Source organism: Oxyura jamaicensis, chromosome 5, assembly GCF_011077185.1.
Source record: "Oxyura jamaicensis isolate SHBP4307 breed ruddy duck chromosome 5, BPBGC_Ojam_1.0, whole genome shotgun sequence".
In the NCBI taxonomy this organism is placed as follows: domain Eukaryota; kingdom Metazoa; phylum Chordata; class Aves; order Anseriformes; family Anatidae; genus Oxyura; species Oxyura jamaicensis.
Window position 1 is genome coordinate 48,587,612 of NC_048897.1, and position 27,997 is coordinate 48,615,608.

Here is a 27,997-nt window from a genome sequence, read left to right on the forward strand (position 1 = left end):
AAGAACACCATTTCAGCTTTTGGGAGAGGGGTAAATTTATGGGGAAGATCATGCAGTTTTTGTAATACCCACTGTGGCAAGCCTATTATTATGTTTCAATTGTTCAAAAAGAAATTAATCCAGATTTACTGGAGATCTGGAGACATGCAGGCTTGCCCAGCTTCCACATGTCAGCCTCTAGCACAACAAGACCGTACAGTACAGAAAACAAAGACCCATGGGCCTTGGGTGGGCACGGCGTACTGCTGTGCTGCTTGGTATGATCATGCTGTGAGTGCATGTCTGCCGGCAAGTCAGGTAGATGAATGGAAGGTGGGCTGCAGGCAAAGCACCCTGTTATTATGGTGACCCTAGAGGTTGCGCCTACATCGTAAAACAAGACGTAGCCAAAGATTTGGAAGGTCTCTTCAAGCTCTGAAGCACAGGACATTGCACAGCGTCAGACACGGGATAACAGATCAGAGATGGACCCCTAGGGAAATTTCCCTGCCTTTAAAAGGAAGAGGTTCAAACAAACATTTTTCAGATTCCAATCTCCTCCTGTGAAATCCTAGTGCTAAAGAAATCACTGGGAGTTTTGCCACAGACTTCAGGGGAGCGAGCATTTCACCCCTACTGATTTGAAAGCAAGTCCTTAGTGCAACTGGAATACGAACACAAAACCTTGTTATGTCACACTCTGGGCAGACATTTTCCTTCAAGAACTAGTAACAATGTGTATTTTTATACTGAAAAAAATACTTAACAGATTAAACTTTTCTTACAGAAAGAAATGCTTGCAAGTTTATTTTTAAAGAACAAAATGATAACTGAGCCATATTGTAATGAATACATCTTCAAAGAACCATGTGTTTTGCATACAGATCATGTATACAATACTCCTGATGTTATTGTTACCAGCTCTTGAACAAAAATTTGGATGTTTGTTTCAACATCTTTCATTTTAAATTTTGCATAAACCAGACCTGTGCTTTCCTTCAGTTCTACAGCTCTCTCTTGGGAGCTTCCTAATGTCTGCGTCTGGATTGCCTTTTCCCTTCGGATGAGAAAAGAATGATTGTCTTGGTATAGGAATGAACTTGGTCTCTCCTGGACATTCTCCAATGACACTGCCAGTATGCACGCAGTAGTGATGTATTAGATGCAGACTTCACTGTCCATCCCTCTTTCTAAGCCCTTTCCAAAACAAAGGATAATTGCATTTCAACTATCAATTTCATCTCTTTAAGCAGCACTAAATATCAGTATCACAGAATATTAGCATACTCTGTATTTTTGAATACAAAGTGAAGTATGCATAGTGCCTTCAACTTTGACTTGTTTTTAAGATACTTCAGAAGCGTTCCACATTGAACAGCCTTTAATTCTTTAGCTAATGAATAAAAATTGGAAGGGAGAGAAGTTAAACTAACCAGTTTTATCTTGTTTTTCTGAATGACTTCTTTGTTATCCTTCTGGTACAGCTCCATTTTCTTTTTGGTGTTCTCCAAATCCACATTGTTAGTCAAGTTAAAAACTGCATAAATATTAGAAAGACAGAAAACAAAAGTATTAGGTCGGCGTGCACTACTACAACAAAGAAATACAACTCATGTTCTCTATCACTTCCAGAAACAGACACGAACATCGCAATAATAGAATTTATTTAAATATGCCTTGTAAAGCAAGACACAATCTGCTAAATCCCTGCAAACTTCAACAGCAGCCAGTGATGTTCCTTTAGATTTATACATCTGTAGCAGATGAAAATATAAGTTTTGCACCCTATTTTGTGAAACTGGTAAGGATATACATGAATAATTGTGATATTCTCTGTAAAACACTGACCTTTTTAAGACCTAAGAACACAGTTATTCCTGTAAAATGAAGTTAGATTAAAACAAATACATTGTAAGACAAGGTTAGAAATTAAGCCGTTCTACTTCGTAAGATCATCTAGCGCACAAAGAACAGAGATTGAATTTTCAGGTATACAAAAAAATCCTGTAATTTGATGACTTAAAAGGCACCAATGTATAATTACCTTTATTATGAAGAATCTGTAAAAGCATCCAGATTAATAGGTTAAATGGCATTCCTTTGATACCTCTTGGTAGTGACAGACTGTATCTCACATAATTACGAGCCAGCAGGGTCAGCCAGCAGGCTCCATAGTTTAGCAGAACATGCCCAATTATCTACATATGACACAGCATATACCTCAAGAAATTGAACAGTTTCTGTAACGAACAGCTTGAAAGATGTAGATGGTTTGGATGACTCGTAATTCGATACAGTGCCTGAGCCTTTCACCTCCAGGTCACTGGTTCAATTGTGGGTCAAGTGAATTCCAACTGAAAGCCATTATCACTGCGAGGGCGCTTGGTGTTTGCCATGCAGAGCGGATGCTGGGCTCACACCCACATCCCTAAAGCTACTGCAGACCACGAACGTACAGCATTCTCTCCCAAAACCTCAACAAGCTTTGGTTACGTGCCTACAGTAAGGTTACAGGAGCAGCAGAGAAATTCAGTGCCGTTGATAAATCCCTCGCAAGAGAACGATGGCACAGGGATTGCGGGAAGCCAAACCCTCAGCGAGGGAAAGGGGTTCTAGTGAAAACACCAGCACAAGGCCTGGAAGACTTTAATTCAGTTCTCTATTTCTGTTTTCTCAAGTGACTAGGGCCAAATGAACCCTGGGCACATATAGGAGTAATTTTGCAGCGGTACAAGCAAGACCAATAGAGAGAAATAGAAGGAAGAGCCATGGAGTCTGTGTCGTTACCCATGAGAACAGCCCACATCTCAGTTTGGTAAAGACTGACATTCCTTATTCTCTTCTCCTCTCTGTAGGTAACACGGCAGAAATTAACTTTCAGGAGGGCTCTAGGTAAGAAACCTCAAATAGCCTGGACTGGCAAACCAGCTGAGAGGAACTAAACAAAGAGCAAGAAATCAAAGCAGAGATCAGTTACTGGGGATGAAAGGGGAAGGCTGAAAATGCAAGAGCCGTGAGGTACAGCTCAGAGCAACGCAGACACACAGCACCTCAGTACTGCCAAGCAGTGGTGGTCTTGCTCCCACGCCCATCCCGGGCGCAGGCCTCGTCTCTGCTCCAACAGCAGGACTCTGGGTGCTCTGCGGTGTCAACAGAAACCTCTCAGTAACCTGAACTGGCTCGGCAAAGGGGATGGACGAGTGCCAGAGATGGTGCAAGGAAAGTAATAGAAGTGTACAGATGGGAAATAAGAACGCTCTCTTTCCAGGAGTACAGATGCAACGTTATCTTATTTCTGTCAAAAAGTATTCAGCCTTTCCTTGAACCCCAGCAAAAGGGTTAGGCGGGATATAGTTGAGAAATTCCTAACCTTAAAACAAACAAACAAAATGCTGTATTTATTTTTTCTCTTTTCCAAATAATAAGCAGTATCAAAAGGACTGACATTTTAATTCAGCCTGGCTCCTGCAAAACAGCTCAACTCCTCCAGCCCCTACCCCACCACCCCGACTTCAGAAGGGAGCCGAGAAGCAGGTTGGTTTCGTGCTTTAAGCATTGGATTGGGAATCAAAACCTGGGTTCAGTTTCCAGTTTTGCTACTATCCAGGGCAGATCATTTGCCCTCTGCACTGGGGGAACCACATCTGTAAGAACCACAAGCAGGAAAATAAAGCTTCTTTTTTCCTACTGCTTTATCTCCTTACTATAGCTACTCGCAGTGCCTATCTCAGTGTCTTGATCTCAGGTGGAGCCCCTGGGCATCACTATGACCTCAAGGCACTGTGCATTGAGCTCTGTGACTTTCAGAGTTCATCTCCTTGGTTTTTGGAAGCAAGTCACCCATTTCATTTTTTTTTGTCCCTCTCCAGAAGACATACAAACATTTTCCAATTTCATATTGCAATACACATACAATTTCTGGATGTGGCAGCATTCCCTTAATAAAACACATTATTTCAGCCTAAATCTTTTGTATTTTAGCGGAGATTTGACCTCCAACTTTCTAGCCTACAGTCTCCAGCTGACAATCAGCTTCACATTTGAGTATGATGGCAGAGAAGAATTGTCATGTGAAAATGCTGGCATACAACCAGGGCTCTGCAATGACAGCAGCTGCATGGGAATGTCAGCACTTCCTACAACTTAAATCCACACACCAGCTCCCTAAACTCTTCAATGACGACACAAGAAAGAAATAGCATATGAGACATGCTGTGCTAAGCAGGATGTCCAGATGCCACCTTCAGGTGCAAGAGGAGGAACAAGATGAGATGCCAAATGCCTTTGGGCTGCTGAATATCATGGGTATTTCTCTAAAAATAATCCAGCAATAAGCTGATGATCTAAGTTTCTGCAACTATTGCTGCTTGAAATGCTCAGGGTTTTTTGTTTGTTTGTTTGTTCCTTTCTCAGTTATCATTAATTACTCAACAAGACACAACCTAGGTTTGTAAAACACCAAACATAAGACTTAAAACTCATACTAGGGAAAGCAGGCAAGTTTTAGACATAGGGAGATGCCTGCCTTTATTTGGAACTACTTACAGAAGTGAGTATATCTTGCTACTCAATATAGCAAGTGTTTATTTCTTAAACAGTGTTTAAGAGATCTTCACCATCCACTTGTGTAGGCAGTGCTTAAATGCTCGCTGATCTCACGGCAAGGTGAAAGGTCCCTTTCTCCTTCTGTTCCCCTGTTGTGACTGGAAACCCTGGGTAAAATCCTCTCAACAACTGGGATCTCCTTGCACCATGCTGGTTCTGCTCTGCCAGCCTTACTCTGTCACCTGAGGAGATGGTAGGACATCAGCAGGCAGAAAGATTCAAGTTTCCTACAACCTCGAAGACCAGAGCAGATTTCTCCCGTTGAACGTTGACTTGCAGCCATCAAAGAGGAGGAGCGTCATCTCGGTCCTAAGCATCCTTAGCTGTCGTTCTTCAACAAGCATCAAGTGGATCATGTTTCGAGATTTGACATACTGAAGAGCTGCATTTTGTGGGAACAGTGTTAGGACCTGGATGTCTCTCTCCCAAGATCACTGTCAGCAGCTGTCCTTGAATAAACGCAAAGAATTATCTTCCCTCCTACAATAAACATCCTAGCAGCAAAACAAACCGTGTTCTTTGACGCTGCACAGTTATCAGTGGCCACCCACCCAGCCAAAATACCTGCCAACATGTTTTCTAATTTATTTTTCATGAGTTTCAAACGTCTCTCCATCAATATTTAGAGAATGCAGATTCTTGCCATTCTATCCTGACAACTACAATTGTGAAGTCCATTTTGTAAGGGGGACAAGCCCGTGAAAGATAATTGAGAACTTGTTTTTCTTTTCTCCTCTGTCCCCTCCACAATTTACCTGGCATTTGATTTGGTTTGATCTGGGTTTTGGCAGAAATTTATTTTTAATATAATTCTTCCGGGTATATTTAAAAAAGGGAACCTATGTAAAACCAGAGGCACCAGAAAGAGTTAAAAAAATAAAAAAAAACTTCACATGCTCTACCTACCCTGAAAAAACATTGGTATAGGCCTGAATATGACTGGCAAAGCAGATGGCTAGTTTGAAAAGGTTTCAAAGAGAAGACAGACTTATTTTTGTCCATGTTGAAATATAGCATAAGCTGATATAAGAGGCCTGAAACCCTTCAGGGAAAAGAAACAGAAGCTGTTTTGTATGCAACAATTATTTATCTACTTATCCATCTCACACTGGTTGGTTTATAAATTGACTTGCCTTGAGACATCTGTTGAAGTACAACAGGAAGACTATTGTGTTTTCCTGAAACATTTCATTCTATTTAGGTAAAACTCCCTACTGCTGAAATTCAGCCTTTACAGGGAATCCTTTGCTGCTTAAAAAAAATAATAATAAACTTTTATTGTGCGCTCCTATTATAAATGGAAAAGCATTTTCTTAATTATTATAAAGAAAACAAGAAATTTTGGGGCAAAAGTTTGGACAATAAGGCCAAAGTTTGGATAATAATTGCAAAACAAGTTGTCCAGAGGTACAGCACTACGAGTGCATGTCATTCTGCTGTGCAACTGCAAATGAAACCCACCCAAACCTCCTCTGAGATATATCAAGTTTTCTGAGATTTCGCCTCCTAGCTCCTTAAGAGACAGTGATGTTACTGTGTTAAAATATTTGCTCTTCAAATATTAGGCACACTGCCTCTCTGCCAAGATAGATGATTAGTCCAGCGACCTCGAAAGTCCGCTCCTGTGTTGATCCTTTCTCCTCACAGGCACAATCCACTTAAAGCCTCCACCTTTCACTCTCTCTGCTTCTAGCTGAATCCAGCTAGTGGGAGACACAGACCGGGCACAAGGAATGGCCACTCCATGCATCAAACTCTCCTATAAGAGACATTAATGAATTATGGATGCCTACAATTGCAAAAAGAGGAACAAAAAGAACAGTAAAACATAATATATTGCCAGCGTATGGATGACACTGCTGTGACAGTCAAATTATTGTAAGCTTTATGAAATTTGTTATTCCACTGGGATGTAGTCAAGACCATTTTTTATTTCTTAAGGAGAGAAAAAAATGTTTGCGTGCTACTTAAGCAATAAACCACAACAAGTTAATCAGCTCTCTCTTCCAAACCATTAACACTTCTCTGACCTCCTCTCCCTTGCCCTGTCCAAGGGAGCACCTAACCAGGAAAAAAAAAAAAAAGAACAAAATTGCCTGTGATTACCTTGTAAAATACGGCGTTTGAGCCGCATTGTTGGTATGAACCAGCCCTGAAGTTAACAGATACTCAGCAATTTTTATCAACAGTATTCCTCCCACCCAAACATTATTCCTCCCACCACAAACGACTTGGCCATTACCACCTTCACAGATAGCCAGCTGGAGGCTGGGACTGGCAGAAGAGCAACTGCTTTGGGCAGAGCACTACAAAAGGAGACACAACCACGTCCCCAGTCCGCACAGGGAGTCCAAAGCTACTGTGGCACCTCCGGGTGGTGCTTTCCATGTCTGGCCCTACCTGTGTCCCCATACTTTTAAGAGCAGTAGTCTGGAGGGAGAGGAGATGGATTAGATCTTTAGAGGTCCCTTCCAACCAGCATTTCTGGGATTACTACAAAATAATTGTCAGGAAAAAATAAAAAACCCAAAACTAAGCCAGGAAAAATCTCGTTAGGCATTATGAGTTATTTCTGTTTATCCTCAGTTGTCTGTTATTGCGACAGTTTACCAGAAAAACACCCTGGCATACTACTGGCTGATTCGAATCCCTCATCCCCACCAGGTCTATGAAAGATCGTTTTGGCTGGAACAGCATGGCACTGAAATCTTTGTTCAGATGAGATGGCTGAAACGGACCTTTGCTAAAGCTGCCTTTTTCCATGCTGAGTTATTCTCACTGTTAGCAGCAGCAATACCATCCCTGTGCACACACAGAGGAAAAAGACCACAAAGAATAAACAACATAACCCACAAGCGATCGTAGATAATAAAATCCTGCCTATCCGAGGATCGCTTGTAAGACAAATGTTCTGAGTAAGACAAGCTACCAGGCAGCTGGTGTTGCACAGTCTGAGAGAGGCAATGAGATACTGGAATCCAGAGGGCACAAACACGGTAGCCTCTTTCCAAGCTGAATGTACCGAGTGTTTTAAAAAGCAATAATTACTATTAGGAATCGTGTTGCGGTAATGCCTAGAGGCCTCACTCAGGTATCAGGAGAACGGTGCCAAGCAGTGTGTGTACACAGGCTAGGAGGCGGGCCCTGCTTTGGAAAGCTTTCACACCAGGTTTTTAAAAACTGGCTGGGAAGATACCCTGGGGAAGAAGAAAACCTCGTGGAAAACACAAGCAAAGTTTGCATGATGTCCGGAGACTGCAACCTGCAGTACCTCTCGAAGGTTTAACCTTGTCCCTCTCAGGGACACAGACCTGCCTTATTCCAGTAGATGTTGCACGTACCTTTCCCAAAACCAGGTTTTAACCTTTTCACTTTATTTTTCTTCCTAGTGTTAATGACAACAAACTGTTTACAATGTTCTCAAATTGTCCAACTGATTTTTCTTCTGGGGAAAGCCTGCTTTAAAATGTGGTTTCTATTTAAAGCCTTGTATAACACATTTTAGCCCAAAGCATTATTTAGTGGCTACATTCTAAACCACTTAAAAATGTGTTCTTTATAATAGAAATCTTAAGAGGTGACTACCCTAATGTTTGACCTTTTCCCCCCACCTCTTTTGCTGTACCACCCAACACTTTCCTTTAAACAGAAAAGTCTGTAGATAGAATACATCTGATATGAAGGGGGGAAATGTGTTTCAAGTGAGACCATACATCAATCGAATGAGACGCCGCAGTCGCTGCAAACATTGGAGCTGATCTACCTGAAACATTTGGAAAAACTATCAGAATCGTGCCAGGGTCACGTGCAGTATACGAATACAGGATGTTTACATTTGGTCTCTGCCAAGCAATCGCTTGGTTTTGATCCCTCTCCACCCCCACCCCAACAACAAGATAAGCAACAAAACTTACAAGCAAGGAGAAAACGGGGTAACGCCGCACTTTTTATCACTTCATCCTTCTCAAAGGAAAACTGGAAATTTGCAGCAGGGGGAAGGAAGGGGAAATCTGGTTCTCTGCTGCCCGGCTTCCTGAGCTGGCAGCTCCACCAACCGCCACCAGCCACTGCCAACCTGCTGCACGTTGGCCCCACGAGGCAAAGCTTTGCTCCGCATGACTACCCTCTTTCTTTCCCTTCTCACAGCCCCGTTTCCCATGTGCGCAAATGAGCAGGGAATTCACACACACAAAGAAAAGGAAATTACTAGTCTTACTAGCAAAATCTGAAATACCCACAGAATTGAAGACGCCTCCAACGCATTGTTCAGCCATGCCGCACGCAACACGCACAGCAGAAACGCTGGCAGAAGTCTGGTACGTAGCAGTAGTGTGACAACTGTCGGACGGAGAAGAGTTCAGGGAAACAAGAACAATCACCAGAGGTTGAAAGGAAAATACGTGCAAGGAGCTTTATCACCAGCGAAAGGAGAACAGGGCTTAATTTCTTAGAGGCGTTGTTCTTGAATCTAAGCAGCCCTCTGGCTTCTGGATCTACCTAAGCAGTAGATCATGAAATTAGTAGATCATAAATAACTCCATAGACTGTGAAAATTTAGAGCCTTCTGACTGCACCCCTTCCTTCCTCTCATCACCCTGGCCGATGCATGAAGAAACGAGGAGGTACTTGGCCTTCCTAGTCCTTTTACTATTTGAGGTGTCGCTTTCCAGCAACTAATTTCAATTCCTGACAGCTCCGTTTATTGAGCTTCTATGTTATGCATTTGCAGGACCAGCACAATCACGGATAAATTCCCTCTTCTTCACAAGGTTATGAAGACCAGCTGTGAGCTCTGCTGCTTCGAAACCAAGTTGCCATCAGAGGCTCTGGAACCATTTGAAATTTAACAGCATAATCCCAAGAGCTGGAGAATTGTAACATTCTGCAGGAACTGATGAGGTTCAGGCAATTTCAGGCAAAACTTCAACTCCCTCGTTGCAGATACCAAAAGCCCGTGTAAGAGCAGTAAGTGGGAAACCTGTATTTAATGCTACATAAATAAAAAGCAGTTTTCCTTTCCATGAGCACACAGCCTCTTCCAGGATTGTCTGGCTAAGCTGCAACCATTCTTTCTACTCCCTCCCTCCTTCCCATACACCATCCAAAAAAGCATACAAACAGAACTACACCCACTCTCCTCCAGATATTTGGACCTGTATGAGTGTGCCTGGTGTTTCCCAGCCACACGATTTAGCTCTCCAGCCTCAGCCTTCAGATGCCAACAAAAACATGACACATTACTCACAGCAGTAAGCGTTCTGGATACATTGCTACAAAACAGCACAGTGCAAAAATGAGCAAGGGCTTCTTTGAGAAGCTGAAAGGGAGTGGCATCTCCGTGTTTTCCTTCAAATCACATTCACTGCCTCTTTTGCACTTTCTAAGCCACCTCTTCTTCCTCCAGGACTTAAAAAAAGAAAAGCCTCAGAAGCTTCTATAAATCAAGAAAAATAATAAAAAAAAAACTTTAGGAGTCACTTGTTTGAACACATCCACGTTCTCCTAAGCAAAATCCATCACTCCACCATAAATCACAAGTCACCCTAAGGAAGAAGAAGATAAACTCCGTTGACAACATAGTCCCTTTCCAAAGGGCAAAGTTCTACTTCAACTAATCCAAAAGAGAAAGAAATCAATGTCTCTTCCTAAACCTCCTCCTTCTACACAGCAACAGAAAATGCTACCACAGTGGTATGTAAGGTCATCAGCTTCAAAGCAGCTCCAACTACTGTAACGTGCAGAAGCAAAAATGACAAAAGACACCATATGGCTCCTGTCATGGTAGATAAAGCTAATGGAAGCATATAATGAAAATTTGAATTTCTCTTCTGTTTAATCTTTCACAGTGTAGCACTGGCAATGGCCTGCAAGCCTTTCTTTTCCAGCTATAAAGCACTACTTCCTCTTTGAATCATGTTTTTCCTCTGGCAGATAAAACGTTTTACTTAACGATGTCCTACAGTTCAGCAAATAGGATTGAAACGTACAGAAAAAAAGTAATTAGATAAACATCTGACACTATGATAAATCCTTTTACAGAAACTCAACTTAGACATGCTCATAGGCAGTCAGGTCAGAAGATAAAAGCCTCTCATGAGCACAGCATTGCAAAAAACGCAAGCATTAAGACTTACCAATTTCTTCTATTTCTTCCAGGAAATCATTATATTCACTTAGACTGGGAAAGTCATCCTCTCTTTTATTGTATCTTTGAGAAAAGAGAAACAAGCATTTATATAACACACACAGATGAAATTTCAATTCAACAAGGCTCTTGCTGCAAGCGTATTAAGAATTGACCTAGTTTTATCAACAATGTGCTTTGTGATGCCCACAGCTGACCAGTGCACGGTCTTTAACAGGAGGCAGAAGCGCTTGTTATAAAGGAGAGGAGCTGGTCTGGTATAAATCAGCGCTCTCTGTGCCTACTGTTTGGAGATCCTCTTTCCAGTGTTGCAGGTAAACAGGAGCACAGAGACTATGAGTACGTAGTAATTCCCTGCCAGCCCTACATCATGAAAAACCTGTTAAAGGCAGAGACGACAGTAACGCCCACAAGAAAAGTTTTTTCTACAAGTATCAGAAAAGGGAGTTTGGTTCTTTGCCAACAACAGAAAGCTTATGTCAGCAGGAAACTGAAATGCTACGTGATTATCTTACTCCCTATCAATAGATCATTCCAGAACTCATTTATCCAGCTCCTGATAGCTGGAAGAAGTAAAGAAACGAAGGGACAAGTCTGGCGAGAACACGGACAGGCTCTGAAAATCAAGACACACAGGTTTTCTTCCCAAGAAGACATCAAGCTGAGATTCTGCCTGCTCTGCAAACCAAGATACATGGCACCCAGGAGTATAAAAATCCAATTCTGAGAAGTCAAGCAAAATTCCAATTTGGAGGATTTTTTTGCCTACTAAAAATTCATCTGGCAAATCCAAATGGGTCAAATATTTTACATTTTCTGTTCTAAATATGCTTTGTGTTTGGTCAACTAAGTAGATTTCATTCCAGCTTGACTTTTGTTTGCTTCAGTAGACTTTAAAATCAAACCTTGAAATCATTACTTTCCACATCAGCATCTTGGTATCCAAGAAAACAATTTCCCTACACCTCAGCAATATCATAAGATTCATTTAGCATCATGCTAAGTCTCAGACAAAGGCTGCCAAGCTTACAGTTTACCTGTCTGTTTAGTTTTGTATGAGCAACTCTCCAAGTTTGCTACATTCCATTAGGTTTTCTTCTAACAATGCACCAACTGGCCTGCTTATTTTCCTCATAAAATGTTGTTTCATGGCCACAAGGAGTGAGATGTAATTTTAGATGTAATTTATCTCAATTGCAAGAGCTCTTAAATCTGCCTGACACAAGGCTTGTAAGTAAGCATTTCCACTAACAATTGCTGTGTGAAGTAGAAAACAATGTGAACATGGCTTCTCTTTTGTCCATTTTCGGTAGGAAGGGCGCTAGCCTTCAATGCTCAGAACAGGTCCCCAGGCAACAAAACAATCACGGTCCTGCTTCTCGCCCTACTCCCATGTTCACCCCCACCCCCCGGGGAAAGCAGCGCCATACGTAACCATCTCCACTTCAGAGGCAGGTCTTTGCCAAAAGTACGCCACACAGAAACACCTAACGTTTTCTACTGCTAAGCAGGAATTCCTCTAGGCTAAGCTGAGACTTCATTCCTCAGGTGTTGCATAGTCATGGCCTCTGAAATCCCTCCATATTAAATGGAGTCCAGCTACGTGGTGGTGGTGGTGTTTTTTTGGGGGGAGAGGGGAGGAGTTTTGTGAACAACTACTGGAGGAATAAGTCAATTTTTGGAAACGATGATCCCTGAAATATTAATGTTCCATTCTTTGAACTGGTGACACTCACATTTTCAGCACCTTCTTACGGATTTCCACTTCCTTGTCAACAGCAGGATCCTCAAAGAGCTGTACCCTGAAGTTACTTTTCCGCAGGGGGGTATCGCACTCGTGGCAGTTCCCAGCCCCTCTTACAAACAGCAGCTCCACGCAGCTCTCGCATCTGAGGGAGAAAGGAAGAGTAAGAAGGCAGACACGTGTTAAAGGCAGACACAGAAGATTGTTCCCCCATTTTTTGTTGCTTCCACACGCATAGCATCGCCCCTTTCTTTCCCTTTTTACACCCAGTAACACCGGGCTCTGCAGCCCTTCCCAAAGGCACCCAACAACTGCACGGAAGCATGGGCTCTCCCCCGGGGCAGGAAGGAAACGACCAGCCTCAGTAGCACCACGGCGTTTAATCGCCCTGCCCAAACAGCCTGCCTCTTTGCTCAGGCTGAAAGTTAATCCAGGGACAATGATGTTCTTTGCGTCAAGGGGAAGTTTGTTCACGGACACCGCCAAACCCATCGCTCACGGACCAGACGGCAATATCCTTATTTGCTCTTATCTGCACTACCTGGCAGCACAGAAAGCCCCGGCGATGTTCTCAGTGCCATGCTCAGTGCAAGTAGAGACAGCACCTCTTGCTTCTCAAGATCTTCAGATCTTCCAAGCACCCACTGCTATCCCCACGATACAACTGTTACAGCAAGCCTGAGCTAAACTCCAGCCCAACACAACTAAGGGAAACAAAAAAATTCTCAATACTACTTTTACCAGTGCCCAGCTCTCCTCTGCCTGCTGCAAAGATTTTGAAAATGGCACCTCGATGCACTTCTTACCCAGGCTGCACAGAAGTAAGGCAACACCACCCTTCTGGCTTTATTTCTTCTGTCTTAATGAAGATTGCAGATTTTAAGACAGTGCTTGTAACAAGTCAGCTGGCATTAAATCAAGGGAGAACACACACGAACGCTAGTTATTTTAAATAAAAAGAAAGCTTTTGGGTACTAATAAGCACCAATTTCCAGCAGAGGACAACACCTGCTGCAGTCATTTCCTGCTGCTCGGGGGGCAAGAGGCTGTCTATTTATAGCTTTGGTATATCGAAGCCAAGACAGTTGTACGTTGAGGGCTAGGCTGTATCGCACCTTCACAAACTCAGCACAAAACTAAACAAGTTAAGAGAAACAATACTGACACGGCTGCAAGGGATCTTAAACAAAACCCTCGCCCCGCCGACCTACTCCCAGCTCGGCTGGTTGCAGTACGCGCAGAGCAGAGCTGGCCGGAGCCAGCTAGTTCTGCCCAGCTTCTGTTTTCAAGATTAGAAAGTGCAAGGCAAATTCAATTGTATCTTACAATTTAAAAAAAAAAAAAAAAAAAAAAAAGTGCATTTTTTTTTGTCAACAGAAGCAGAGCTGCAGTTTCGTAATGCATCTCGACTGAAGAGAGAACGTGGGACTTACTTAGACATTTTCCAGCCCAGGAATTCCTCTAGTGAAAGGAACAAACACATTTAAATATGATTTATCTGTGAAGGGAGAGATCAAACCTTTTGGCACACTACATCTCAAAGCCAGAAGACACCGGGACATCAGCTCAGGAGCTGCCCTTCTCTGTGAAGATCTTGTAACTCACTATTGTGGCAGAAGCAGCACTGAGTGAAAGAGAAGGAGAAAGGAAAGGCTCTCATCTGCTTCCCCCGACCAGTCTGTGCACGCAGCAGCCCTGTACCTAAGGACAGTTTCGCCGTCTCCTTCGTTTTGGCAGCCAACGCTGTTTGTACCTCTCTCAACACAGCAACCAAAGTACTTGGGGGGTGGGGGGGAAGCCGGTTTCCTCCTCCCTATTTTTAAGTTATAGAGAAGGGAGTGCAAGGCTCCAGAACTTGGCAGGTGGATCCAAGCGCAGGTGTTTGTATTGTTTTTCAGCGTGGTATTGCCTAAGGAGCAACAGAGCCGGGGCTCCGTGCGCGAGACATTCGCACAGACAGAAGCACCTGAAACAGCTTCGTTTTTTTCCCCTTTTCCCTCAATCAAAGACATTTCAAGTTTACACAGGACTTGACTAAGGACAACACCCCTCCTTGCAAAAGCTCTCCAGTGCTGCGGTGCCTTCCCAGACAGGGCCCGGTGTTTCTAAGGCTAGAAAATAGCCTGCCATGCACAGGAGCCCACATCTCACTATGGGAACCCCGCCTCGGCCAGCCGAGCTCTCTCCCTCTCACTCACGCACGTCCACCCCGTGTATTTATCCACACATGGCTCCTCTGGAACTCAGTGGTGGTTATAGGAGGCACGTTGAGGACAGGACGGGGCTCGACCCACACCTCGCCTCCTCGCCCTCTCCCGACAGATTTAACGCACGCGGTCGGGTGGATCCCAGCTTGCTCCCGGGCACAGCTGTCCTCCTCGTGCCCACAGGCTGCAGGCGCTTTCCAGCGATGGCAAGCACGCTTGGTCACGCGTTTCCACCTCACTCCTGGTGAAGGAAAAAGCCACCTGCAGGATTCCTGACAAACGAGCTCCTTGGGGTCCTGCCGCCCACGGCAAGGAGAGCAGTGTTCACGTGAAGAAGCCCCCGAAGCCCCCGATCTTACACTGTGCTGAGCACAAAACAAAACCAAGATGCGCCTCACACTGAGACCGTGAACAATACCGCAAGGCTCTGCAGAGATGCAGCAAAAGGCCTCAAGTCTGCAATTGTTTTTTTATTTACACACATATACATGTAACACGGATGCTTACCACATATATAAACAAGTGTTCTTGCTTGAAAATCAGTCTAAACTTCACACAACCGGTTGAAGAGAACAGCTTCACATGAGGTCTCAACGAACACTTGGTGTGGTACTCCTGGTTCTCACCTTCATAAAGAGGTTGTATGGCCTCTGGGACCTGTGTTTCACTTCTCACATTCCCTAAAATACCTCATTACCTTTAGCTTTTTATTCTGGTAATAGGTAACCTGGCTGAAGGTAACAAAAAAAATCCCCGGGAGTTACTCACACGCAGACAGCCAGGGAAGACTCTTAGTAATGTCACCAACAAAAGCAGTCGCATCCTCTCCAGGAATAAAGTCTCCTGGTCCTCCACAGCAGGACAATAAATATCAGTACACTCACTTTCATTTCCTTGGACATTGGCTTGATCTGTCTTTTTCTTCTTTTTCATCGCCATGAAATATTAAATGAATGGCTCAGCCTACGCGGTCTACAACGACGCCACATTTTTGAGGAAAACAAGTAATAAAGCCTCTAAATGGTCAGCAGCACCAATGCTCAAATAGCACTACGAGCCGTATATACGCTTCAGTGGTCAAGGACTTCAGGATCCTACTAAAAATGTTTCTGATGCATTGCGGAAGACAAGCAGAAGTTCCTCTCCAGAAAAAATAAGATATTTAGCAACTAAATTACACTTACTGGAACCTCACGTGTGTTTTGGACAAAGTGCCTCCAAAGGGTAAAAGATTTGTGCCCAAATCTGCATTCCCTCACCCCATACACACACAGACTTTACGTAGGAAGGATCAAGTCAAGGAGTTGAGCCTCTTGGACGTCTGAATGGATGAAAACGGCTCACAACATCAGCGTAGCCTGATGGCACCACACGCTTTTCTAGCTCGACTGACAACAGAGCAAACAAAACAAAGGAGGGTTTTCACAAGCAGGAGCACTAGATAACCCTTTCTCAAATTTTATATTCTGCTGAGCATAGCACAAATTTGCAGGACTTAGATACGCGGCCGTTCATCATTTCAGGAAAAAAAAGCTTTATGGCTTTTGCTGTTGACTAGGATTATTACAGGATGAGTTACTACCCTTCTTTACAAAGGTTATTTTTAGTAGATACAATTATTAAACAGAGACAAGTATTTAGAATCCCTAAGACCCTCTTTTCCAGCTTTTATAACCAAGATGTTTCTGTTATTTAAAGTAACAGGCAAAACAAATGATCCTCTCTACTGTGGAAAAGTTTAGATTAAAAACGTAATACAGACTTCAACATATAGCCAAGACTCGAACTACAAACAAAAGCAGGGGAAGGAATCAGCAAAAGAGATATGTTTTCACTTGTTCCTCAGTTCTGATGTCTGAGGGAAATTTATTTACAGAATCGTAACGATCCTTGATTTATAGATAGGGAACATGAAAAACAAACAGAAAATACACACAAGGAAGCTTACTGTAGAAAGAAATCTCGATTTTTAAACCAACGATGCTTCTAAGAACATCCACTGGCTTTTTGCTCAGCTTGGACTAGACAACTGCATCTTGCACAAAGATTTTTGAACTGGGATATGAATGGCCCAACGTGGAGCAAGCAGCTGTCAAACCTGATTATTTCACAGCCTTCAGTACATTTAGCAAGTACTCATAACCCACGGTGCTTTCTGCTGCACAGCCAAGAGTTCATCTACTATTGGCCATCGCAGGTTTATTTTCCAAACCAGGCTGAGGGACTAACAGACACATCCTAGAAGGCAGGTTCTTCCTCGAGCATGCGGCAGTGATGAGCTCTCCCTGATCCAAGAAGCTATGGGATCTGAGTGAAAGCAACTGTTCTGCTCCACATTACAGGACAGGGAGCACAAACAGAGGAAAAAGAAGCAGGACCGCAATGATGCCAAACATTTCTGAGAGCCTCGGAACGAAGGACCTTATGAGACCAGTTGCTCTCCGATGAGGAGGGAGCTGGGAACAAAGTAAGTCTCTCTTCGCAGCTCAACTTCAGGAATTTAGAAATCCTTATTCAGGTACTTGCTGAGGAAGCTGCCTAGTCTTTTGGGTCATCTCTACCCTTCCCTGCCCACAAAACACAAGAGGGAGCCTGGAGAAGATGCTCATTGCTCCTTCCTTCCTCTGCTGTTCAGATTCTGTGCAGTCTTAAGAATGAGGATTTTGCTGGTCTCACCTTGTAAGGAAACAACTTCCAAATGCTCTCAAAACCTTATTTGGCCGAAAAATCCATGATGGGTCTGTCTTCAACCAGTACACGAGCACTTCTCACAAGCAGTTTACGTGCCATCTAGAGATGACAGCTCGTTACAGCAGCAAGGCATTTCAGGTTTCAGGCAGAAATCACAATTCTAGCCACCAACAAATTAGTTTTTTTAGAATGCTGCTTATAAGCTACCTTCAGTCTGCAGCCCCCCTCTGCTCAGCCCGCAGTAACATGCACTGCAAGACAAAACCTCAGAGATCACTTTGCTAACATTTACATTTTTTTTTCAGAAATACCAAGGCTCCAGAGAGCTGATCTTAGCTTCTCCTTTAAACAATAAAGCATAACAAAAAAAAGGCTCCGGTACTGTCTATATCTGTATTATGTCAGTTCTCAGCATCATCTGCCAAGCTGCTAAGCATACAATCTTTCCTTTAGACTATTTATATCTTTTGGGAAAAGGATGCACGCGTACACTTTTGTTTCATTTCTGTTCTGTCAGACGAGTTCTGCTCCATATTGCAGAAAGGAGGAGGTTAAATGAACCCAGACATCTCAAAAATTCAGAAGACACTCAGCCACAGTTAACCCTGTTTTCCAAACACCCGTATACATGCCCTGACCATCCTGCAAACACTACAGACCAGTACATCTCAACTGCACTTACCAGAAAGAAAGCAGACCAGGTAGTGGTTGAACTACAGTCCTGAATGACTGGCATTTAAAGCAAAAAAAGACATACTGAGTGAATTAATAATAAACAGAAACATTCCCACCACCCATTGTGTTTCAACATCTCCATTACAAAACCATTTCAAGTGTCTTAGACCTGACTAGAGGATTTTGCAGCAAGCTGAAACTTAACTCACTCAGTACATGAACCTTTTCTTTTTCCACAATGCCCCTTCAAAAAATTAGAGAAAAACCTTTTATGATATTAACTGTGGATAGTATGTAGAAAATATTTTAGAGGTACTTAAATAAAGTGATTCTTCACGAGGTACTAATGCATACTCAATTGAGCACACAATAATAAAAACATATCTTGTGGCACATTTATCTCAATTGAGTCGAAGTGACAGGCCAATGCTTGACAGGCCAATGCCTGACAACTCAAGAGCAGCTGTGTGGCATTGAGAAATAAGTTTTCACAATGACTAGGCATACCAAAATCGATAGAGAATTTACCCAATGTACCAGAATAACTACTTCAAGTCCATTACAGTCTACTGGGCAAACACATTCGCTAAAATAATAATCCAGCTATGTCAATAACCCTTTTATTCTGTTTTATTCTCTTTCAATAAGAACCGTTGCAAGTTTTTCAGGTTCTCAACAACCATCAGGCTTGGTAGCTTCCAGGATTAGTAGCTGCCCACAGTTCACCTGAACCTAGGAGACAATTACAAAATTCTCCACGTCTGCCTTAAATCTAGGAACTGCATTTTTTTCAGGTGTCGTCCAGCTCAGTACTGCCCACTGGCTCCCAAGACGAAGGAGAAACATAATTAACAAGTTTAAGATCTCACAGCAAACTCCATATAGGACACGTTGCTCCATTCTAGTCCCATATCCTTTTGTGACCTTGGGAGAAATGTGCGCGCCATTGTGTGGGTTGACCTGCCCCCAGAACCTGCAGACCTTGTCAGCGCAAGTATTTTGAGCATTCGCTTGCTCGGTCTTATGAAACACCTGCAAATACCAGAAATCACACGTGAGAAAAAAAAAAAAAAAAAAAAAAAAAAAAAAAAAAAACACAGATAACAGAAAAAGAAACGCTTTGGGGACCCAAAATAGTTAAGACAAATCTTTCACTTGAGGCTTCTACCTTCTGTTCTGTCTTTTCAATGCATTTTACAGTGCAACAATGGCATGTGGAATCAAGACAAGGAAATAAGGCTGTATGGTAAAAGGGAAAAAAAATAAATGGTATTTATGACATGACGGGATATCCTGACCACAATACTGAGGGCTTGTCACAAGACACTCCCCACATTTCACATCTAATCTCAGAAAGTAAGAAGATAAAGTTGATAAAACACACATCTGGAAGAGAACCAGGCACGTGACTACGGTTTTCCAAAAAGACAGCAGTGGTTTGGGGTCTCAATGGGAAGCACGTAAGCTTTTTTAAAGCTCAAAATCAAGACGACCTCTCAAAATCAAAACCTTTACCAATCTCTTGTAGACATACCTGTTGAATGATCTGCGTATGTTGGCTCATCTCTCTCAGCCTTCAGGAGGAATCAAGCCAAATTTCTGCCAAGAGCACTGCCTTCTATTTCACCCTAAGCATAAAACTACACAGTCCAGTTTCCTTAATCCATTCAAAAACAGAGAGACACTGTGGGGGCATGTACACACACTTAAAAAGTTAAAAAGAGCAGTCTATTGGAACAATAGCTACATCTTCCATGTTCCAGACAGCGCTGGAAACATTGCCAGGGCACCAAGAGCTGTATGTAAGGAAGAACCATGAAGGTTGCTTGGTTTGAAAAGACTGTGAAAGCACAACCTGTCACAAAAGTGCTGCATGCTAGCTCCAGCCCACATCGTGTTTTATGATACAAGGAAGTCAACTATTTCCTTGCAGGTAAATAATTTTAGGTAAACAGTGTCATTCATTTCGGTTGGAAATGAGCGACCGAACAAGAGGTAAGACACCAGCTCCCATTCTCACGAGTAGCAGAAGTCTTAGCAACCTCGGGCTTGTATATTCAGCCTAGGAAAACCAAAATTGTATTTATACAGGTTAAGCCAGCACCAGTGCCAAAGCTGCTGCTGCTGCTCTCATCTCCCTTCACGCCGCTGTATGACCTCCTTCCCCTGCTGTCGTCTCCTGCGGGGCAGAAACAAACATTTGTGCAGCCACATGGCTAGTTGCTGGGTTATTTTGCTGCCAGATGAACTCTCCCATTTGGTTCACCACATAGCTCACAAATGCTTACACCAGCACACAGCAAAGGGCAAAGTGAACGTCGGAACGAGCAACGAGGGTAAGAACGCTTAAGCAGCATGTTGCCAAATATAAAATCCCAGTCAGAGCAGGGAGCACATCACACTGCTGCCACGGAGCCTTGAGAGCCAGACACGTTTAAGGATCGGTCGCTCATTTGGGAAGCTGAAGCTTGAAGAGGGGCTGTGCAGCACCAGGCGATGCAGTGAGGTGCCCAGCAGCACAGGCAGGTGCTGCAGGCAGTGCCATGGACCTCAGTAGCTTCACAGACCCCATCTGGAAGCAGAACCAGGAGAGCCCTCGAATGAACTGCAGGCCCCAGCAAGCCCGGCTGCCTGACTGACTGCAGCCTTCAGCCGGGCAAGGGCATCCTGCAAACAGTGTTCCCATTCAGGCAGCTTCTGCCACAGCATTGACACGGGGGTGGTTTTGACCATGTCCCCTGTTTTTTCGGGTCCCCTGACTGCAGACATGCCCATGACAGGAACACCAGTGCCAGAGCAGCAAGGGGAGAGGGCAGCGCCACAGCAGGCAGCCTTCAATGGTGTAGGCCAATGTGGGATCGCATTCTCTGGGAATAAAAGACCCTCCCCAGGGTCCAGCACAGAATCACAGACTGGTTGGGGTTGGCAGGAACTTCTGGGTCCACCTGGTCCAACCCGAGCTCCAGCAGGGCCACCCAGAGCAGGGAGCCCACACCCACAGCCAGGCAGCTTCAGAAGCTCTTCAAAGAGGAGACCCCACCTCCTCTCTGGAAGACATGAACACCACCTGAGGGAAGACAACTCAACCCTTAGAGAAATACTTCCCCTAGAAGAAGGCTCCTTCACAGGTAACCACAGCAAACCAAACTTGTGAAGGTGCCTGGCAGAGCCGGGGCCCCAGGAAGGCCCTTTCAAGCCAAACAAGATCCCAGAACTAAGTTACAGGGAGAGCCTCTGGGTGGGACAGCACGAAGAGCTGGTCCTCTTCCCAAGCTCTGAATTCAAGAACACACAACACTGTTTATTAAATTTTGTCCTTCCCTTCTTACACAGTTTTTATGACATTATTTCAGTTTGATCCAGAAGTATAAGGAGACAGAACACAACCCAGAAGTGTCCTTCATGATTTCAGGGTACCCTAAGCCACCTGAGCACCCCACCTCCAAAGCACGGTTACAACAAGACATACAAGAAGAACAGGTGCAGAAGCAGACAAAGGATTAGAACTATTCTTCAGAATTGCTAAAAATAAAAGAGCCAAAAAGCATGTAATTATTTCAGAATCTTTTAAACAATGGATACGAGATCACTTTACAGGCAAGTACCTCCACAGCAGAAACAGAAGGCAACACAACCAAACAAAAATTTGTGCGTGTGAAAAAAGTCACCAAGCTACTGGGAGCTCATCATTTAAAAAGTACCAAGAAGCAGGCAAGGCACCCCAGTACAATAATTATTAAAAATTTTCTCATGGTCCCTCTGCAGTGCAAAGCAGCCAGGAAAAGGCACGTGCAACCCAAGGATGCATCAGAACAACTACTGCTGTCAGACAGACCGTTACCACCCCTTCAACTAAAATCACATTTGCAGGTCTGGTCACTCACACTCAAGACAGATGAGCTCAGCCTGGAAATGCAGAAAAGAGCAACCAGGATGATCACAAGATTGGGAAGATAGGCTTATCAGAGCAGAAAGAACAGAAAAGGTACTTAAACTGAATCTGACAGCTCTAACCAGTAGCATAAAAATTCATACTGGAAACTGCAGTTTTTAACCAGCCACAACAGTAAGTGTGGAACCACCTCCAATAGGAGCAGCAGGGCAAAAGTCAGTTTCATAATGAAGTTTAATAAGCTCATGAGGAAAAATTTATGACCTGGATGTTTTAAAAGGTAACTAGATATTTGATAACCAAGAAGGGGTCTTCCACTGCTATCTATGTTCCTAGCAGCTTGTTCTGAATCCTGAAAGCCAGAGAGAACAATGACTGAAGAAGAAAAATAGAAAGGATTTTTAAAAGCTAATTTTCATGAAGATATATTACATGCATCTTTGCATATTGAATTTATTTCTCTTCTAAAACAACGACGTTAATGGCACAGATGTTCTAGCATCTGCTCCTTCTGCTCATAACAGAAATAACTCCTAACCCTCAATCTTAAAGCACTCTTTCTTAAATTACACAGATTCATGTTCTTCTACTGAAAACCAGTTAATTTATCTTATCTGTCATAAAACACGATACACATGTCTCCAAGATCCAAATTTGATTCACTTGGGTCAACTTTTCCATCTTTTCATCATACCATTCTGATTGCCTGACCTTAACAGCTGATACAATAGCTCAGAGGAAAATGAGAGAGTAAGTATTCCCAGTTTGTCTTATTTCAGATAGCACATGCAATTTAATATGTACATAATATGGATATCTACCCTACTAGCATATTATAAAGAATCTCTGGCAGAAAGTATGTATTAGCTGATGCATATTTCTGTACGCCTTGTGCTATGACATGGCTTAGCTCACAAGTAAAACAAGTTTAGAGGGATGATTTCTCTGCAGCAAAAAGTTGAATCAAGACTCAACAAGTTGTCATGCCCTCCTTATCATCAGTCCAACACTGCCTTAGTGAGCAAACTGCTGGCAGAGAGGCAGACAAAAGGTCCCAACAGCCTTTGAATAGTAAGGACTCAGTGGTATTTTTGTTGTAGACAGCACTCAGGTTTCCCTGACAGGTGTAGGTAGCTTTACATCATACCCCAATTCCCTACTGGAATTTCAATTGATTCAGCCATTCGTAATTTCCTGACCTAAAGCACTGTACAGAACGGCTTGCTAAATCTCTGTTGCCTTTACTAAAACAGTGCGAACAGCTGAACGTCAGAGAAGGAAGAATGATCTCTGCGCAGTCCTTAAATACCTTACAGAGCTGACTCTAAATTATTGTTAGCGTTAAGCTGCAAAAAGCTCATCAAAAGGGAGACTCAAGAACATTTTATTGCCATCTTGCATCCACATTGAGATTTAATCCTTGAAGAGAGAAGCCTGGGCAAGTATCTTTTAAAATAAAAGACAAGCATTAAAAAGAAAAAAGAAAAAAAATCACTTGCAAACAGTGAAAAGTGTATTTCCATTTTTGAAAATGTAGACATAAAGCGTAAGAGGTAATCTTTCACATGCCAGATTCGTATCAAAAAATTAAAAATAAATCTAACAATTCACGGCTCGCTGAGCAAATTCACTTCAAAATAATCACGCAGACAAACAGGGCTGAAAGGGACCACTCACTGCTTGCGTTTCCACACGGCCAGGCACTTGACAGTCCGGGGAAACCTGCAGAACGTCTGCCCCGAAAGGGCCACAGGCCACACAGAGCTCTGCAACCCAGCACCAGGCTTTTGGCAAACCTTTTTTTTTTTTTTTTTTTTGTAACCTAAAATAGTTGAAGAAGATGTAAAGTATGAAACCCAAAGCAAATAATGCATTCTCCTGTCAGAACAGGTCACTTATTTAGGAGAGGTGGCACTGCTGGCGCTCCTGGTGTTAGCATCCAAGGGCCCTACCACATTACTAGCTACAGGCTTGATTTTAGTTTCTGTAACCAAACACATCTTAGTGCATTTTTTTTTTCACAAAGCTTCTTTATCTCACCAATCTTAATTTCCCTCAGTATACCTGCAAAGGAAATACTCTTGAGAAAATCCCCACAGTAGCAATTCCAACAGCTCCCCCCCCCCCCCCCCCCAGTCTCATCTGGGAATCTCCTACTTCCTACCAATTTTTAAGGGTCATTCCTCACTCCATTTTCACATAATCCCTAAACAACCATTATCACATCTTGACTCAGCATGAGATAAAATATAGACTGTGCTTCATAAACAGTGGAGACCTTAAGATTACATTCTTAGTGGGACGCAGCATGATAAATATTTCAGAGATGTCTTGAAATACCCTACAAAATACAACATGTGGCCAGTGGAACAAGTCTCAAAACCAAATATATTTTGACTTATTAAAGAAACAGGAGAAAGGAAAGCCCACCAAACCCTCCTCCCCCACATCCCACGCTGGCCATTGAGCAGGTCAGGCTGCAATTGATCCTGACCTACTTAAAGCCTGGGAGGAAACATATTTTTGCATTGTAAATTTAATCACTCAAAAAAACATTTTTCCTTGAGCTTAAAAATAAACAGCAACTGCTATTTTCAACATACTACATATTGCTATTTTAATATAAGTTGGTGAACATTACTCAAACTTTCTGAAATTAAGTCTTACGGTCACACTCAGTGCAAGTACTTCTAGAGGAAGGTATTAAATAAGGAGGACGTGTCAGACCTTCGTTAGCTACGCTGGCATCTCAACCATTTCCTACAGATTGTAGGGAATAAAATCCCAGCCCTATTCCAGTGAAGCTGGAGGTAACTTCAAAGGTTATCAAACAGGACTCAAAGCAAGCAAACACCTTACTTGCCAAAGAGGTAACACAAACTGTTCTTCCAAAGTTGCAGCACGTTTCAGACTATTTAATCATGGTTAAAATTGTGCTATGCATCTATCGCCTTCCTTTAGCGGCAGAGATGAGGAGAGTTGGTTGCACAACATGGGAACGAGAAGCAAGACGACATATAATAATTGAGGATCAAAGAGGCAAAAACAACAACAAAAAATCTATTTTATCAAGGTACATTATGTTCTTGTTTGTATTTATATCTGCACCCGTTATGCCATGAGCCACACGAACCAGAACAGCCCGGTGTCGTTACTCAGTGGTGGATGAAGGCACTTGGACAAGAGACACAGGGTATTTGGAGGAAGATGCATGGCTGAATCATCCCCGTGTTCATAAACTGATCGTGCTTGAATTTTCATCAATGATTTCAAGTAAGATAAATATCCACAAGTCTGTTCTTCCTTACACAGAGCTCCTGCCATGCACAAGCACCAAGCTCAGCGCACAGATCCACTGGGCGCTTGTGTGCGGCTCTTATTAGTGTGCACAGAAATAGCTTGGAAGAAGTATTTTTAGGTGTCTGTTTTATCATAAACCCCACCTGCCACCCTCTGAAGAGCTGGCCCATTTTGCAAAAATACTCATTTTGCACAATATTTTTGTTCGCTCCAGTCTCTGTGTAACATCAACTGAAAAAAAGTGCTCAAAATTGCCATTCACACTTCACATGGCACCATTTCCTAAGGCAGCTGAAATACGCAGCCAACCCAAACCCACCAGGCTACCGCCGCAAACAAGGAAACAACAATCCCAAGGTACAGATGATCAGTTCTGGACAACATTTGAGCCTAGCTGTTTTACCCAAACAGCAGCTGAGAAGCACTCAACAATGCTGCGGGTTCTCTAGTAAACACCACGCTGCTCTGTAATGACACGAGACCTGTGCACCTACTCAAAAGCACTGTTGTATTAGGGTCACCACAGCTGTGTTAAAAACATAGTTCCTGCTCCGACAAACAGGGACTAGTATTTCCTTATCCGTATAAAACGCACAATAATAGCTTGGTATTATCTGGCACTACTAAAAGCAAATTAAAAACAAATCAGGGGAGCATACCCTTGTGTATGCACCCTTAAAAAAACGGAAAGCCTCTGAAGACAGAATTTTATGTCGTGTTTTGTTTTTTTTTTGTATGCTCCTGGACACATTTAAATAATGTTACATAAAAATGTATAACAAGTTTATTTTTCCACCTCCCCATCCCCAAATGAAAATAACTACTTCACCAGGGAATTTTTGATTCTGCAGACCCTCCAAGAAAGCAACAGCCACCCTAAATTCCAGGGTGACCATCAGCCTGGGTGACCCAGTACAGAAACCCCCAAACCCAAAGGATAAGTTGTTCAGAAAACCTAAGATCCCTCCAGTTTCTGACACCATGGAGGTGCCCACTTAACACCGACCGCCTTTAACCTTCTTGGCCAAAGCAGACTTTGTACACACACAACAAAGTCTTCTTGACTATTAAATCTCTAAAAGATCCCAGACAGCGAATTATTCACTATCATCATTTCGGGGAAATACACATTACTGTGAGTGACTGGGCCCAATCCTGCCAGCTTTATGCACCAACAGCCGTTTAGTGTCCAACAGGGACAAGCTGAGCAAACACGGCTCCTTCCACAAGGACTTTGGGACTTGTCTTCAGAACAGCTGGGTGAGGTTGTCCCTCTATAATATTTCTGTGTCTGAAATGATCCCCTTGAAATTAACCCACATCCTTAACATCACAACTTTCATCTAAATGCCAATCCAAGCTGCTTCCACCCCTAGAACCTCGGGCACCATTGTGGACAGAGGTATAAGGCCTTCCACCCTTCACCAGCATTTCCCTCAAGAAACACTTTGACGCTCCCCGCAGAGCGATCACCTTACCTACTTCCACAAAGGACGTAAGCCAAAGGGATCCAAACATGAGAAAGCTGGAGGTTGTGGATACTGAAGGTGACAAGTGGGCCACGAGCCATCGTGCAGCCAGCACCCAAGGGCTGAGAAGAAGCCAAGAGCCTGGGGCTGCAGCTGGTGACCGCCGGAGCCATTGCGCAAGGGCAGGATTGGAAAAGCAACTGCAAGCAGCCTCCTGCCTCCGCAGGGCATCGGCCTACGGAGGGCAGGAAACACCACCCTGGATGTTTTTGTTGGAAAACCCTGTAAAACAAGTTCGGTGACACCCACTGCAGCATGCCCTGAATCCGCCGTACGGATTAACCAGTCAAACAAAATTCCCCAGTGAAAAACACGCTACGGTTGGGGTTGGTCGTGGAAATTCAGAGAGCAGGCCACATTGCCTGAGCGACTGGCCTCGATGCAGGAAGCAACACACCTCTGTTTGTACTGGCGAAGCGTGGCTACTTACCCGCTGTCCTCCCACGACCACCTCCCTTTGTCATCTACCTACCTGGGAGGCTGGAGGGGAGTGCCCCAAAACTGCAACCCTGCCGTCAGGGATTGATGTAGTCATTAGGAAAAAATACATGTGTAAGTGAATTTGGTGATCCTACAGCGTACACAAGGTTCTCTCCTCTTTTTCCCCCCTTCAGGAGGCCTTCACGTGTCACCTTATGCTTCATGCCCTATCACCGCCATCCTGACATGCTGAGTCTCCGAAACTCTGCTGTATTAAAAATAGAACGCATGACTCAGGTGGTTTAAGGAGGTATATGCTTACTCATAAAAAATTCTCCCTCCCAGAAATATCACCTCTGGTAGCAATTTGTGTAACAGTCTGCAGATCTGCCAGGCAGTTGGCTGCAAAGCTTTCAAATGATGGAACTGAGGCACCTGTGAAATGCAACGTTTTCTTTAATGCTCATTTTCTGTAGTTCTTATTAAAATGTGGGGCAGGGAGGGAATACCCTTGCTGATCAGCCCTTATGTAAATGTAATGCACCTGAACACCTGATCAATCTCCACCTTTCATCTGAACGGGCTCACGTGGAAGAAGGCCCTTCTGCAACACGAAGTGCAGAAAGGGCATTTCCTGGCGGCCTCTCGGTCTGGTCCAAGACCTGACAGTACCCATTCTCACACTCACTTCTCAGGCCAGCCCCCCTAAAATCACCGGGATGCAACCACGCTGAACTCTTATCAAGACTCCGCGGGCGGAATTAAGCCTCACTCCTAGGCTTTAAACGATAAAGTGTTAAAACTGTGGGA

General features: G+C 43.5%; 1 protein-coding gene across 3 annotated transcripts in view; it reads right to left on the reverse strand.

The window, feature by feature from the left end:
* Positions 1 to 12,980, reverse strand: part of MNAT1 (MNAT1 component of CDK activating kinase) — an 87,922-nt gene extending 74,942 nt beyond the window's left edge. For all 3 annotated transcript variants that reach the window (XM_035328136.1, XM_035328135.1, XM_035328134.1), the window contains exons 1-3: positions 12,466 to 12,980; positions 10,719 to 10,792; positions 1,413 to 1,516 (exon numbers count right to left, since the gene is read on the reverse strand). In XM_035328136.1, coding sequence (XP_035184027.1) covers positions 1,413 to 1,516; positions 10,719 to 10,792; positions 12,466 to 12,965 — 678 coding nt within the window. In that variant the 5' untranslated portion in view covers positions 12,966 to 12,980. The remainder of the gene's footprint in view (positions 1 to 1,412; positions 1,517 to 10,718; positions 10,793 to 12,465) is intronic.
* Between the last annotated feature and the right edge of the window lie 15,017 nt (positions 12,981 to 27,997).